General features: G+C 39.0%; 1 protein-coding gene across 7 annotated transcripts in view; it reads right to left on the bottom strand.

The window, feature by feature from the left end:
* Positions 1–16,292, bottom strand: part of LOC150096631 (b(0,+)-type amino acid transporter 1-like) — a 347,057-nt gene that overhangs the window by 218,830 nt on the left and 111,935 nt on the right. For all 7 annotated transcript variants that reach the window (XM_090408724.1, XM_090408727.1, XM_090408729.1 and 4 more), the window contains one exon: positions 4,094–4,195. In XM_090408724.1, the coding sequence (XP_090264850.1) occupies positions 4,094–4,195 (102 nt within the window). The remainder of the gene's footprint in view (positions 1–4,093; positions 4,196–16,292) is intronic.

Here is a 16,292-nt window from a genome sequence, read left to right as displayed (position 1 = left end):
ATGGGTTCAAAATAAAAAAAAAAAGATTCCAGAAGAAGGACTATGACTAGTGGCATGCCACAGGACTCTGTTCTTGGCCTGCTACAGCATTTAATTTGTACATTAATGATATAGGAAATGATCTGAGAGGAACTGTTTAGTTGTTTGCCAATGATGCAAAGTTGAATAGAACAATAGTTAATACAGATGATGTTAAAATTTTACAAGATGATTTGAATAGACTGGCAGAAGAGAATTGATGTTAGTTTAATGTGACTAAGTGTAAGGCTATGAATTTTGAATTGAAAATATTACCAGATGGATACCACACTGATGGAACTGTACTCCAGGAAATTGACAAAGCCAGAGATTTGGGAATGTTAGAAGATAAGGAGTTCAAGTTTAGAGGGCACATAGCAAAAGTGGCTAAAGCAGCTCAGATTACTTGGTTACTGAAGAATACATTGACGAGCAAAGGCAAGCAGTTATTATTCCTCTTTATTGAGTCCTGATAAGACCCTCGACTACTATGAACAGATCTGGTTACCTGGGTTTCTTGGCAATGAGGAAGAGGTGGAGAGGATCCAGAAGCAAGTGACCAAGATGGTAGAAGGTCTATCAAATGAACCTGATAAGGTTCATTGGATAGGATTACAAAAATTGGCTGACATGTAAAAAGGGGGCGATATGATTAAGACATACAAATGAGAAGGGTTTCTTGCAAGATTAATACAGAGGAAATTTTTCAGAACAGAACTGGTGTTGGGAGAACTAGGGGCCATCCTTGAAAACTGAGCAAGAGTGTAGTTAGCAAGGGTGTTAGAACTAATTTTTTGCTTGGAGAGTTGTGAATGAGTGGAATAGGTTAGAGTCTGTTATGGGCACCATGCCTGTGAATCATTCAAAGCAAAGTATGATTGATACTGTGCTAACGTTGGATAGTGCTTGCCATGATGTTTAGGGTCTCCCTGAGGGGTCTAAGGACTCCATGGAATAGTCAATAATAATAATATTTTTCTTTAATAATAATAATTTATTTATTGCTAAAATATTTACACATACAATAAACATCTTGAGTGACATTGCAACTTATAATTTTACAGAATTCAGTACTACGTGCTGAATTTTCTACATTAGATTTCAATTAAAATTTTTAATAATACTTTTTTGCCTCTATATTATGTATTTACAACACATGTTCTTCTAATATTAACAATGAAGATTATACAGAATTTTTTGTTAATAATAATAATATATATATATATATATATATATATATATATATATATATATATATATACACACACATAAAATCAAGTTCTATATATATAGAACAACTTGAATGTTAATACAACGTTTTTTATTTCAATTATGTACTGCAATTTATCTGTGCTTCTCAGTTTCTTAGAAACTTCAGTTTTTATTATTGTTTCCTCTTCCTAAAAAGATACCTGATAAAGGCTGTAAAAAGCTGAAACTAGTTGTGTGTTTTATCATTAAAGCTTTTAATTAATTCTTGGTTTCTTAGTCATTAAATATCTTTCTAAATGTATCAAAGTTACCGAGTCAATGCTCATGAATACATACATACACACACACACACACACGGATGGTATACCAGCTCGTGTCATATGTGAAGCAGTAAAGAATTGTCAGTGCCCTTGACCATTTTGTTCAATTTGAGTCTCGGGTCTGGGTTAGTCCTGAGGGGGTAGAAAGAGGGGAAAATAGTTCCACTGCATAAAGGAGTTTCCAAGACTGATGTTGTAAATTACCGACCGATTAGCATATCAGGAATCATTGTCAAGGTCTTGGAGAAAATAGTCAAGAGGAGAATACAGGAATGGATAGATGAAAATGAGATACTGTATGGGAGACAGCATGGTTTTGTGAAGGATAGATCATGCCTCAGTAACTTGCTCAGGTTTTATAACACAGTGATGGCTGAACTGGATAAGGGTAATGGGTTTACAGTGATCCTACTGGACCTTGCTATCCTACTGGACATCCCCATCTGCTCCTGTGGTTGGATATGAGGGTGGTTGATGGAAAGATATCAGAGAGTGGTTTATTCAGGAGTAGAGTCCAAAAGACGGCCTGTGACCAGTGGTGTGCCGCAGGGTTCTGCTCTTTGACCACTGCTGTTTAATTTGTTCATTAACGATATAGGGAAGGATCTAAGAGGAACGGTTCATTTCTTCGCTGATGATGCAAAGTTGGGCAGGGCAATAGTGAATGCAGAAGTTGTCAAAATCTTGCAGGATGATTTGGATAGATTGGAGTTCTGGGCTAAGGAGAATGGATGTCAATTTAATGTGACAAAATTGTAAGGTTATGCATTTTGGGATGAAAAGATTAGCAGCAGTATATCACATTGGTGAAACTCATCAATGTGATATACTGCTGACCTCAATCTCCTGTACTCCAGGAGATTGATGAGGCCAGGGACTTGGGAGCGCTGGTGGATAAGGAGATGAAGTTTAGGGGACACATTGCAAAAGTGGCTAAATCAGCTCATCAAATCACTTGGTTGATGAAAAAATACTTTGACGAGCAGAGACAAGCAAGTTATTGTTCCTCTGTACCGAGCCTTGATAAGACCTCATCTCGACTACTGTGCCCAGATTTGGTCACCTAGGTTTCTTCTTGATGGGGAGGAGGTAGAGAGGATCCAGAGGCGAGTGACTAAGATGATAGCAGGTCTATGGAATGAACCTTATGAGAACAGGTTGAAGATTTCTGGGTTGCAGAAATTGACTAATAGGCAGAAAAGGGGTGATATGATTGAGACATTCAAATTACTGAAGGGTTTCTATAATATTAATTCAGAAGATATTTTTGAGCACAGGACTGGTAGTGGGAGGACTATAGGTCATACATGGAAGCTTGGCAAGAGTGTGGTTAGCTAGGGTGTTAGAGCTAGGTTTTTTTACTAGGTTTTTTGGAGAGTGGTGAATGAGTGGAATAAGCTGCCAGTCTGTTGTGGGTGCTACGACCATGAATGAGTTCAAGGCAAAGTATGATAGATACTGTGCGAATGTTGAATAGTTGTTCTTGACATGATGTTAGGGCCTCCCTCGATGAGTCTAAGGACTCCTTGGAGTTGCCTGTTCTAATAATAATATTTTTTTTTAAATTGTAATAACATTTTATTTATCATCATACAGAGTATTTACATACATACAATAAAGTATACTATTATATTTTCTTTTTTAAATAACGAAACCTGTGGTTTCGTTATTTAAAAACGTTAAAATGTTTTCGTTACAGGTGTTTCTTTTAATTATATTTTCTGTTCAGTACAAATGTAGACTACAGTGATTTTTTTTTTTTTAATCTATAAATGTATTTTATTTTTTTTTCCCAAAATCAACAGCATAGCTTATTACAGTATTATATAGCCTACTTACATATACACAATTTTTTTTTAATATCAGTATCTTCATTATTGTTATACACTTTACTGACTGTTAATCAATCTGCATTCTTTGATTATAAGTATTACATGAAGATGAGCGAGGTGTATCAATCCCACCTACTTCGAAGTTTGATTTAGCTTTTATGAAGAGAGTAGGATTTAGTCTTCACTATTTATGTTGTTGTTAGTGTTTTTGTATGGGATGTAGGCATTGGATGCTGGCGATTTGTGATGTGTATATTAGTGTTAATGGTATATTAACTTTGCTGGTATATTTTCCAGAGTTCGTGTTTTAATGTTCTGTAGTTGTCTATGTGTTTTAAATTTCTTGGTAGGTTGTTGAGTTGCGTGGGTATCTGATGCAATCTCACAAAAGAACTGTATGAGTTGAAGGGTGTAGGGATGTAGAGAGTTGTTATACGATATGTGTCCATTGTTTCGATAGATGATGTTGAAGTAATTCCTTGTTAATGTTATGTAGTGTTTCAGGTTTTTAATGCTCAGGATTCTGTGTGTCGCCATATGTTGGTCGGATATTGGTTGTTGCATGTAAGGTGTGCAAATCACCGTTGACACAATTTTCCTATGTTATGTTTCTAATTTTGTTAGGTGGCTGTTTGATGTGTTTGCAAAGACTGTTATACTGTATCTGAGTAGGGATTCGCAGATACCATGATATAATAATAGGCACCTTACCTAGTAGAGAAATGACTCCACATCCACTCCACACTATTAAACTCAAAGCCACAGATCCCGAACGTAGAAGAACTCCTTTAGGTGAAATGAAGATACCTGAGCCTACACAAACAAATAATGAACAATTATAAATAATTTAATCTGGCAAAAAACAAAATAAGTTCCCTTGCCCCAATAAAATATGCTTTTTAAACTACAGTACTCAGTTTTGGTCTTTTCTGGATGTATGGTATTATTTTCCATAATATTATAGTGCATATTTTTGCTCTCTCTAGTTTCTGGAACAGGTTCTTAGATTATCTAACTCACTCACAGTTCTAAATCTGCTAAGATTATTAACAATTCAGAGATGGAATTGTCAATGCACACATTCACAGTAAAAATATTATATGACCATCTCATCTCTCTATGTGTGTGTGTGTGTGTGTGTGTGTGTGTGTGTGTGTGTGTGTGTGTGTGTGTGTGTGTGTAAATAATCTGTAAGCACCTCCATAGTGCAATTGGAAAAACGACAGTACATCACACCCTTTGATTGGAAAAGGCCAGAGTTCGATTCCCGTTGTGACAGGAGGAATCTTTATATGGACTTTTTCAATTGAAGGCAAGTTAGCCAATCGCATATGGAGGCAGCAGGATTTTTTCTCCCGGAAACTCAGGTTTTTCATCCCACATACAGACAAATCGGCCCTTCAGAACACACACAATTTACAGACAAAAACACTTATTGTGGTGGTGGTGAGCGGTAGCTGGCGCTGGTGTAGTTGATTGATAGTAGAGGTTCAGTAGTGGTGGAGACAGAGTTGTACAGTGGGTGTCCTCCTGCGATGAGTCCTCGGACTCCTGAGAGGTGTCACAAATAATAATGATAATAATACACACACAAATGTAGCAACATATCCCATAATATGGGATATGTTGGCAATTGTATATACTGCTTATATACAAGTAGCTACCAAAGTTTGCATCCGTTTACATTTACTTACATTTGAGTATAGGATTAAACAAGAATAAAATTTCTTGGCAAGTTTAATTTAATTGATGCTCATGTTAAATACAAGTTTTACTACTTTGTGCAATCTCAGATAAAAAAAAAAAAAAATTAAACAAGTGACCATGGAATCTAACCAAGTGATGAATGGCAGTATTTGCCACAATCCAACACACCATCATCCATGTTGGTCTGTGAAGTACATGCCCAGTCAAGGTACCCAATACTTATAAATAATTACATCTAGAATATATGCATCTGAGAGTTCTTTGCTTAGTATATTCTGAAGAATGGAAAGGAAAAAAAAAAAACTTGCCTTATCAGATCAATCTTGTTTTGAGCTATTATGTGTGGATGGGAAGGGTTAGGTGAAATGAAGCACTGATGTCAATGTACAGCAGAAACAAGCTGGAGAAAGCAGAATTATGATACAGAAAATGATTTCATAGGAATCTCCTGGAGCTCTGATACCTGCATATTGTACAGTGAATGCTATAAAGTACCATTACTTGACTGTTTTGCAGTATCCAATAACTTCCTGATCGCATTTCTCTTAATTTTGATGGTATATATCAGAACACAGAATTATTAAGAATAATTCTGTGTTCTAGTATATACCGTCAAAATTAAACATCTTCACTGATACAAATGCATTATATTTTGGTCAAAAGTTACAAATTATCTAAGGATGTAGAAAAACTGGCCCACTCGTGCAGAGCAAGGATAAGGACTTGTTTGTTTTCTGGAGGAGAATTTCTAGTAGCAACACATCTTCCTATTCCATCCCAAACTTGTTCTTTGGGATTGAGATATGGGGAGTGTGCTTGCCACTCAATTCGATTAATATCCTCAGTCTTCAGAAGTACCTCCACTGCTTATGTATGGCATGGTGTGGCACTGTCATCCACAAAATGAATTCTTCACCTACAGCACCACAAAGCAATCGAAAACGACACTGATGAACTTCATTGCAATATCATTCACTAGTCAGTCTCTTTTTCCAGCACTTGTAGCTCAGCACATGTCAATATGTGATATGCCCATTTTCGCATCAGATCAAGTGTCATCTAGAATCAGAGGAAAGACTAAAATGACTCATCTGTAAAGAGTACATTAACCCATTAGTATTGTATCCAATTTTATGGATCCAACCACAGAAAACATGCTCTGCAATGAGCTGTGGATAAAATAAAGGGATGCAGACTACAGGCCTTTGGGCATGTAGGCCTACTTGTCACCATAGTTTGTCGAGACATCTGCATACTGATGATTGAATGGAGCCAACTTGCTAGCTGCCTTGCTGTGGTGCTTCGTTTATGTTTAGGTGTTATAACCCAAAAATCTGTCTTCCTGCTCTGTGGTAGAGCGAGAACAACCTCTTAGCAAAGATCTGGAACACATTCCATCGGTTTGAAATGTTCCTTAAAGGCTGGATACAATACTATGTGAGATTCCATACTCTCATTTTGAGCCTCCTTCAAGCTTTCCAGTAATTCTAACCCATATGAAATCATCTAGATGTCTTTGAAACATTACAAGACATCCAAGTTTGCAGCCTTTGTTCCTTCATGAAAAGAGCTTCATTCAAAACACAATTCGCTTGGAGTGGCCTCTTACCTTTTATCCTGTTGAGTGCTAATACGTGACCCCTTTACATGCAATTCAAAAATTTTATTGTGCACTTTCTACTCAAACTTGTCAGTTATGCAAATTGTCATAAGCTGATTCATCTGAATTTGCACTTGTAATCTTCAGAAACTGTGTTCGTCCACAGGTTTTGAACAGCAGTGTAATAATGTGAAATTACACCAGTGAAATTTGAAAGTAATGTTATTTATAAAAATCAGTAACAGAACAAGACTTTCATATCACTCCTACACAGGAAAGGTTTCAAAATCTATAGTCACAAGAGACTGGTAAATGAACACCTATCCTTTAAAAAAGTCATACAGTTCATTGAAGATCAAAATGCTATTCCTAAACAGCCTCTCTAATATGTTAATAATTACTGAGAGATATAAATATTGGAATTATCTTGTCCTTTTTTTCCACTCATTAGAAAACATGCTCATGTTGAGATTCAAATAACCAGGTTAGGGGAACTACACTTCTCTTTTACATTCTTTCTGCACTTTTTGCAGATATATAAATATATTTCTGCAAAATATTTTTATATATATAAAAAGATCATATCACTCTCTCTGTGGTGATTGCATCAAGTTCTTGCAAAAGATTTTAATATTTCTAATAAATCTTTTTTGTCCAGTTCCTCTCTCTCAACAGACTCATTAGTAATCCAATTATTAACTGGGCTGCCTAGAATAGGTAAAATGACAGTGTGGCAACAGTAATAAAGCAAGGTGCAAATGTCAAGGACACAATATTAATGGTTGGTACAAATGACCTAAGAGATAGCATGAACTGTGTAGCATGAGATATGAGATTGATGTCAAGAATAAGGGTGGTAGCAGACTGGAAGTGTCTAATTTAGGCCAGTTTGCATGTCATCAGTAGTTGTTAAGATCTTGGAGAAAGTAGTGAGGGACTGTATACAACATTGGGCAGATGAGGATGGTGTTATCCATGAGAGTCAACATGGATTTGTGAAGGGGGCACTCTTGTTATAGCAATATGCTAGCTTTTTATAATAAAGTTAGCAGAGCATTAGATGAGGGAAAGGCATACACTGCCATTTTCTCAGACTTAGCAAAAGCATTTGACAGGGTGCCACATGATAAGCTGATATTTAAGTTGCAGCACATGGGTCTGGATGTCAGATTATCAATTGGATTCAGGATTGACTGTTCGATAGGTATCAGAGTTGTGTATGGTGGGACAGTTTCAAGGAGGGAGAGGATTACAAGTGGGGTCCCATATGGACCAGTACTGGAACCTATATTGTTTAACCTTTATATCAATGACATTGTCAGTGGATTGCAAGGGGATATTCAGTTGTTTGCGGATGATGCGAAGCTGGGAAGGATTATTAGTAATAGTGCATATGTGGTAGCCCTGCAAGAGGATTTGAATAAACTAGATAGATGGGCAAATGAATGTGGTTGTGGGGTTGTCGGTTCAATGCAGCAAAATGTAAGGTCTTGAGGTTTGGGAAACATCGATGGGATGCTGCATATTCTATGGGAGGAGTTATACTGGAGGAAGTAGGGGAGACAAGAGATCTGGGGTTGATGATTGATAGAAACCTGAAATTTAGGGGACATATTGCAAAGGTGGTGAAGGTAACACAGAGGATTGCTGCAATTATGAGAAGGACACTGACCTGCAGAGATAAAAGGGTTATCATTCCATTGTATGTCTCTGATCAGACCACACTTAGACTATTGTTCTCAGATTTGGTCCACAGGATTTGAAGGGGATAAATTAACTGTGGAAAGGGTACAAAAGGCAGATAACAAAGATGGTTTCAGGACTGAACCATGTTAGTTATGAGAATCGGCTGAGGGAATGTGAACTGCAGAGTTTGGTGGGTAGAAGAAGGAGAGGTGATATGATTGAGACTTTTAAACTGTTGAGAAGTGGTTACAGGATTGACACTGGGAAGTTCTTTCGCTTGGTTGAACAGTGGGAAGGAGTGATGACAAAAGGCCATCCCTGGACGTTAAGAAAGGAAACTGTTTGCAAGAGGGTGAGGAGTGGTTTCTTTGCATGGAGGGTGGTTGAACCATGGAATGCATTGTCTGATGGGGTGGTGAAAGTGAGAACGGTCAATGAGTTTAATGAATGAATGATAGACTTCGTGTTTCTTGGGGGGGGGACCTCCCCTCAATGAGTCTTGATAGACTTTGTGTTTCTTAGGAAGGACCTCCCACGATGAGTCTTTTGACTCCATGGAGGCCCGAATAATAATAATAATAATGTAAGTGAATTGCCTTGGTATGATAATGCAGAATGGAGAAGAAGAGCAATGATAATGAATGAGATGATAGTAAAAAGTGTAGGAAGAGAGGTCTAGAATATATGAATGCATCTGAGGAAAGAAATGGATTACATTTGAACACAGAAGGATGCAGTCATTTGGAGATACTTGTTTTCTGGGAAAGTTGGTGTGTATTGGCAGGCAAACTAGAATTGCAAGGGAGCAATTGTAACAAGGATTGTCACATGTGGGGATAGTGGCTTGAGAAATAAGAGGGTGTACACTATATTGCAGAGCCAGGTGGAGTATACAGAGAATAATAATGGCAATGCACTTGTTTTTCTATATACAAATACTGGCAGAATTAAGAATAAAGGGAATGAATTTGTGGGATTGATTGAATCAGCCTCTCCAAAGCTTGTTGGTTTATTTATGTGAATCTTGATTAACTGAGAAGGATGTGTTAACAGGAACAGAAATCAAAGGGCAAAGTACATTTTGGCAGGATAGGGAAGCATGATAGATGAATTATGCCATCTCAGGGTGGAGAATAACAATATAAATATCACTTTTCCTCCTACTTGCTACATAGCAAAAAAATTTCTTGGAATTCTTGGATTTCAGTGCTGCTAGTCTCTTGTATTCTAATTTTTGAGAGAAAAATGGCTTTAAGAGTAGATATTTATAAGACAAGATATGTAGTGGAATGTTGCTATAGACCAGAGTATATAGATAAACAGGAAATGTTTAGGCAAATTAGCTTGGCAAATGCAAAGTGAATGATCATTATAGGGGGACTTCAAGGGCAGTCCTAAGGGAACTGAATTTTTGGATTTCTTGAGGGACAACTGTGTTGGGCAGCATGTGATGGAGGGAACACCAGGATCGAGAATTTTGGATTTGGTCATAGCATCACAGGATCTGATTGTAAAAGATGTCATACTTACCTCCAAGCTGGTGACATGACCATATCATCCTGACTTGGTGATGAACAGATATAAAGAATCATCAAGGAAGAATTTATGTGGAATTATAAGGCAGGCAACTATCATACAATTAATAAGCAGCTAGCAGCAGTACAATGGATAAAAGAATTTGAAGAAAGAGAAATACAAAGGAGATAATTAAGAAAAAATTGTCAACAGCAGTGCAGATTGCATACCTTGAGTGAAGAAGATAAAGCAATTTGGAGTCCAATGGATGAGTAGAGAAATAAATTGCAGATGTAAGAGCGATTGTGGAAGACACACAGTGAAGTAGAAAACAGTTGCACAAGAAATATAAGGCTCAAGCTGGAATGACTAGTATTGAGAGAAAAATTAGAATACAAGAGACTAGCAATGAAATCCAAGAAATTTTTTTGCTATGTGGCAAGTAAGAGGAAAAGTGATTATGGACAGGTTACCTTTCTAGATGGAGATGGAGCTTGGGTGACCAATGAAGATGACATAGTTGAGCTATTTAATGATTGCTTCATTAAAATGTTCCATCCTGGTACAGCAGGCTTCATTCCCAGAGGGATAAGGAGTGGTTAAATGTTAGAAGTGAATAAAGCAGCTGTATTGTGAACATGGAATATGCTAAATGTCCGTAAGCAGGTAGTTCAAGAAAATGTGCTGTGGAACTGACTGTGCTATTAATTTGGCTGTTTATGAGAGTATGGTAATTGGGCAAGTTCCTGGAGAGTGCAAGGAGAATAAATTAGTGCCAATGCATAAAGGCGGTGGTAGAATGGAGGTAATGAGATAAGCTTGTTTGTATTTCTTCTATGGTTGTTAAAGTTTTGAAGAAATCAGTAAGAACCCTTATACAGAATTCAACAGATGAGGGCAATATTATTTATGCAGACTAATAAGGATTTGTTAACTCCTCATGTGCTCATTTTAGTGAGTACAGGCATGGCAAACCCAAGGTACATGATGATGGACCATGCCTTACTTCATGTAATATACATCTGTTATTGAAAGTTTATTTCGCACTTGGTTAGACTATAATAAATTTAGTTTAATCCTTTATCCAAGTGTGAGCAAACGAAGTTTGTGCCTGAAAATATCTTCAGGACTGAGGTAAGGTAGTGCAACCCCAGGCAACTTGGAGCAAAGGTGGACCAAGCTATCATCACCCCTATCTCAGTATCTCCCATAATGCAAAACACATCTCTGGGCCTGGCGCCCACTGACGAGACCTCAATCAAGGTCAAAACCGGTCTGGCTCTACCCTTAATGCATAACATTATACATATCCACAAGGAGATGTGTTTTGCATTATGGGAGATATTGAGATGCAAATTTTGTTGGCTCACATTTGGATAAAGGATTAAACTAAATTTATTATACATCTGTAGACTGGTTCTTCCCCTTCTTTCTTTGCTTCTTGCTCCTCCCCCCCCCCCCCCAATGCTATTAGAGTAGTCGAGAACTAGGGGTGAATCTTTCCTATCTTGCTATGTCATTTCGCCTTACGCAACCACTAAAAAGGGCAGGATAGCCCCAATAGGTGCCAGTCCCAAGCACATACAAATGAGTCAAAAAGAAAGTGATACAACGGCTATGGAGTGCCCCTTAAGTGACGCGCAGCCACATCACCCTACAGCTGTGAGAAGTGAATGAGAGCTACCGCATCAAGGATGGGTGCGGTTAAAGAAGCAAGCCCGACAAGTGGAGAGAATATTGTGAGTGGGAACACCGAATGTTGGAAGCATGACTGGAAGGGGAAGAGAGGTGGTAGACATGATGAGGAAGTTGGACATTTTATGCATGCAGGAGACAAGGTGGAAGGGTGAAAAGGTGAAGGAACTAGGAGACGGGTATAAATTGTTCTACTCTGGAGCAAATAAAGAGGGAAGAAATGGTGTCGGAATTCTGGTGTGTGGCAGAATGAAGGGCCAAGTACTGGAAGTGGGTAAGAGGAACGACAGGATCATGCGAATGAAACTGGGTCTTGGAGAAGAGCAAATAGTCGTCTTGTGGGTACACCCCACAAGTTGGCTGTAAAGCAGAAGAGAAAGATGAGTTCTGGAACATGCTAGATGAAGAAATGAGGGAATTGGAAGAAAACGAGATGGTGATTGTCAGAGGAGACTTGAACAGATACATAGGGAGACAGAATAGTGACTGTGAAAGGGTGCATGGTGGCCATGGAGTGGGAATGATGAACCAGGAAGGAGAGAGGATTTTGGACTTTGTGGTGGCGTTTGATCTGGCAATTGTAAACTCCTTTTTGTGTAAGAGGGAAGAGCATTAGATAACATTTAGAAGTGGCAACAACAGTTCACAGATTGACTACATTTTGACTAGAAGAAAACATCTTAAGGCAGTCACAAATTGTAAGGTAATCCCAACAGATCAAGTGGCACAGCAACACTGGCTGCTGTGAGCAGACTAAAATAAGGTTGAAGATAAAGAACCTTTGGAAGCCATGGGAGAAAGAAAATTAAGTGGTTTCGCTTAAAAGAAGAGAGTATGAGGAACCGTTTTAGGGAGAGGGTGTTGGATGGACTAGAAAGTGTACAAAATTGGTGGAGACATAATTCAAAAGCAATTCTAAGCTGTGCAATTGAGATGCTTGGTGAAACATCTGGAAAGATTAGAGAGTGGAAGGAGGGTTGGTGGTGGAATAATAATGTACAAGAAGCAGTGACAGCTAAGAGGAAGGCAAAGCAGAAGTAGGACGAGTCAAGAGAGAAAAAGTGAGAAGCCAAGAGAATTGTTGCATAGGCGAAGGCCATGGCATATCAAGATCTTTATGATCAATTAGAAATAAAGGAAGGACAGATAAAGATTTATCGATTGGCAAAATGTAGAAATAAGGCATCAAAAGATATCTTACATGTGAGGCAGATCAAAGACTCTGGAGGAAGAGTATTAAGGAGGGATGTAGATATAAGAAACAGATAGAGAATATACTTTGAAGGGCTTTTGAATGAAGAAAATGCAAGGACTCACAGATAAGATGGGGGGACTTTATGAGGGGATGGTGCAGAACATTAGTAGAATGGAAATAATCGAGGCCATAAAGAGGATGAAGAATAGAAAATCGGTGGGCCCTGACAGGATTCCAGTGGAGGCATGGAAGGCACTGGGGGAGAGGGAATTGACTTGCTGTGGGAACTGTTAATAAAAGTTTGTCAATAGGAAAATATACCTGAGGAATGGAGGGAAAGTACTCTTGTCCCCATCTACAAGAGTAAAGAGGATGCATAAGACCGTAAAATTACAGAGGAATAAAGTTGATGTCCCACACAATGAAAATCCTAGAAAGGGTTCTTGATGGAAGACTGAGAAAGGAGGTGGAGATTGCAAAGGAGCAATTTGGTTTCATGTCTGGTCAAGAAGTCTGGAGCTGTCTGAAAGAGAAGAAGGTACCAGAGAAACATGTCAGGCTAGTGCAGGAGATATACAGAAATGTGAAGACAAGAGTTTGGACCTGCCTGGGAGAGACAAAGTTTTCCAGTGACAGTTGGCTTACATCATGGGTCAGCATTAAGTCCATTCCTGTTTAATATTGTGATGGAGGAGATGAGAGAAGGCACCTTTGGACTATGTTGTATGCAGATGACATCGTGCTGTGTGCAGAATCAAGAAAAGAAGTGGCAGCTAGACTGGAAAGTTAGAGGAAAGTACTGGAAGAGATATACTCTGTCTTACTGAGCAGAAGTAAGACAGAGTACTACTACTACTACGGGCTACTCCAGGGAGTCCTTAGACTCACGAGGGAGGCCCTAAACATCATGTTCACACAACTGTTCAACATTCTCACAGTATTTATCATACCTTACCTTGCCTTGAACTCGTTCACTGTCATGGCACCCACAACAGACTCTGGCAGCTTATTCCACTCATTTACCACTCTAAAAGTAAAGAACCCAGCTCTAACACCCCTGCTAACCACGCTCTTGCCCAGCTTCCATGGGTGTCCCCTAGTTCTCCCACCACCAGTCCTGATCTCAAAAATATCCTCTGAATTAATCCTATAGAATCCTTTTAGCAATTTGAATGTCTCAATCATATCTCCCCTTTTCCGCCTATCAACTAGTTTCTGCAACCCACAAATCTTCAACCTGTTCTCATATGGTTCATTCCATAGAACTGCTATCATCTTAGTCACTCGCCTCTGGATCCTCTCCACCTCCTCCCCATCAAGAAGGAACCGAGGTGACCAAATCTTGGCACAGTAGTCGAGATGAGGTCTTATCAGGGCTCGGTACAGAAGTACAATAACTTGCTTGTCTCTGCTCGTCAAGGTATTTTTCAACAACCAAGTGAGTTGATGAGCTGATTTAGCTACTTTCGCAATGTGCCCCCTAAACTTCATCTCCCTATCCACCAACACTCCCAAGTGCCTGGCCTCATCAATCTCTTGGAGTACAGTTCCACCAATGTGGTATACTGCTGCTAATCTTTTCACTCCGAAATGCATAACCTTACATTTTGTCACATTAAATTGACATCCATTCTCCTTAGTCCAGAACTCCAATCGATCTAAGTCATCTTGCAAGACTTTGACATCTTTTTCATTCACTATCACCCTACCCAACTTTGCATCATCAGCGAACAAATGAACTGTCCCACTTAGACCCTTCCCTATATCGTTAATGAACAGATTAAACAGCAGTGGTCCAAGAACAGAACCCTGTGGCACACCACTAGTCACAGGCCATCTTTTGGACTCTACTCCTGAATAAACTACTCTTTGATATCTCTCCATCAACCACCCAGCTATCCATCTCACCAACCCTATATCCATTCCCATATGTTGTAGTTTACGGATTAGAATTCCATGTGGTATCCTGTCAAATGCCTTTGCCAAGTCCAGCAGTATCACTGTAAACCCATTTTCCTTATCCAGTTCAGCCGTCACCTTGTTATAAAACTTGAGCAAGTTACTGAGGCATGATCTACCCTTCACAAAGCAATGCTGACCTCTGTACAGTATCTCATTTTCATCAATCCATTCCTGTATTTTTCCCTTGACTACTTTCTCCAAGACCTTGACAACGACTCCTGATATGCTGATCGGTCGGTAATTTTCAACCATAGTCTTGGATCCTCCTTTATGCAGTGAAACTATTTTCCCCTCTTTCCACGGCTTCGGGACTAAGCCAGATGTGTTGCAAAGTGGATGGCAGCCAAGAGACAGATCTGGAGCTGGAAGGAAATGTCATCAGGAAGGTCAGTGACTTTAGATACTTAGGTTCAACAATGAAAGAGAATGGTGAGGCTGAGAAGGAAGTGGGATGCAGGATACAAGCAGGGTTGAAGAACTGGAGAGAGAGATGGCTGGAGTGCTATGTGATAAGAGGGTGCAGATTAATCTAAAAGGCAAAATCTACAGGACAGTAGTGAGATCAGCTATGACGTATGCTATGGAAACTGTGGCCATCAGGAAAAATAACATCAGCAGGATGGAGGTAGTGGAGATGAGAATGATTAGGTAGATGTGCAGTGCGACCTGAAAGGATCGTCTGAGAAATGACTATGTAAGGGGAATGGTGAAAGTTACAAATTTAGGAGCAAAGATACAGGAGGCAAGGTCGAGATGGTTTTGTCATGTGATGAGGAGGAAGAACGAGTATGTTGGAAGAAAGATCATGCAGATGGATGTGCAGGGGAGGGGGAAGTGCGGGCAGCCAAAGAAGAGATGGAGAGAGATGGTGGAGGAGACCCACTACAAACAGCGACTATACTTAAGTGAAACAAGCTGCAGAAGAAGAAGAATTTGTTAAGGGAAGCTCTTGTTTTAGTAATCTCATATCTTTTTCAATAGAGTAAAAAGACTAGTGGATGGGGTTAAAGCATAGAATGTAATTTTTTTTTATTTATTTTGCAAAAAGGCATTTGGCAGGGTGTCACATGACAAGTTGGGTTTTAATTTACTACATATAGGTTTGGATATCAGGTCAGTGGATTGGATTGGTAACTGGCTTTCTGACATATATCAGAATTGTATATCTTTATATGGGTTTTTTCAATTAAAGGCGAGTTAGCTGATCTCATATGGAGGCAGCAGGGTTTTTCCCCTTCTGGGAACTCGGGATTTATCCCGCATGCAAACAAATCAGCCTTGAGTACACATACAATTTGCAGACAAAAAAGTACTAGTGGTGGTGGTGGTGGGCAGTAGATGGCACTGGTGTGGTTGATGGTAGTGACTTCACTCTATTTGGTGAGTTAAGTGGTGGAGACAGAATTGTAGAGTAGGTGCCCTCCCTTGATGAGTCTTTGGACTCCTTGGAGGCATCATATAATAATAATAATAATATGGGGAGCAGTGAAAGGAAATAGGAAGGTTACAAGTGGAGTTGTTCCACAGAGATCAACACTTTGACCATTATT

Source organism: Typopeltis vanoorti, chromosome 18 (genome assembly GCF_054136105.1).
Source record: "Typopeltis vanoorti isolate ZY-2024b chromosome 18, IOZ_Tvanoo_1.0, whole genome shotgun sequence".
In the NCBI taxonomy this organism is placed as follows: Eukaryota; Metazoa; Arthropoda; class Arachnida; order Uropygi; family Thelyphonidae; genus Typopeltis; species Typopeltis vanoorti.
The sequence above is the reverse complement of the archived record's forward strand: the minus strand, read 5'-3'. Positions and strand labels throughout refer to the sequence as shown.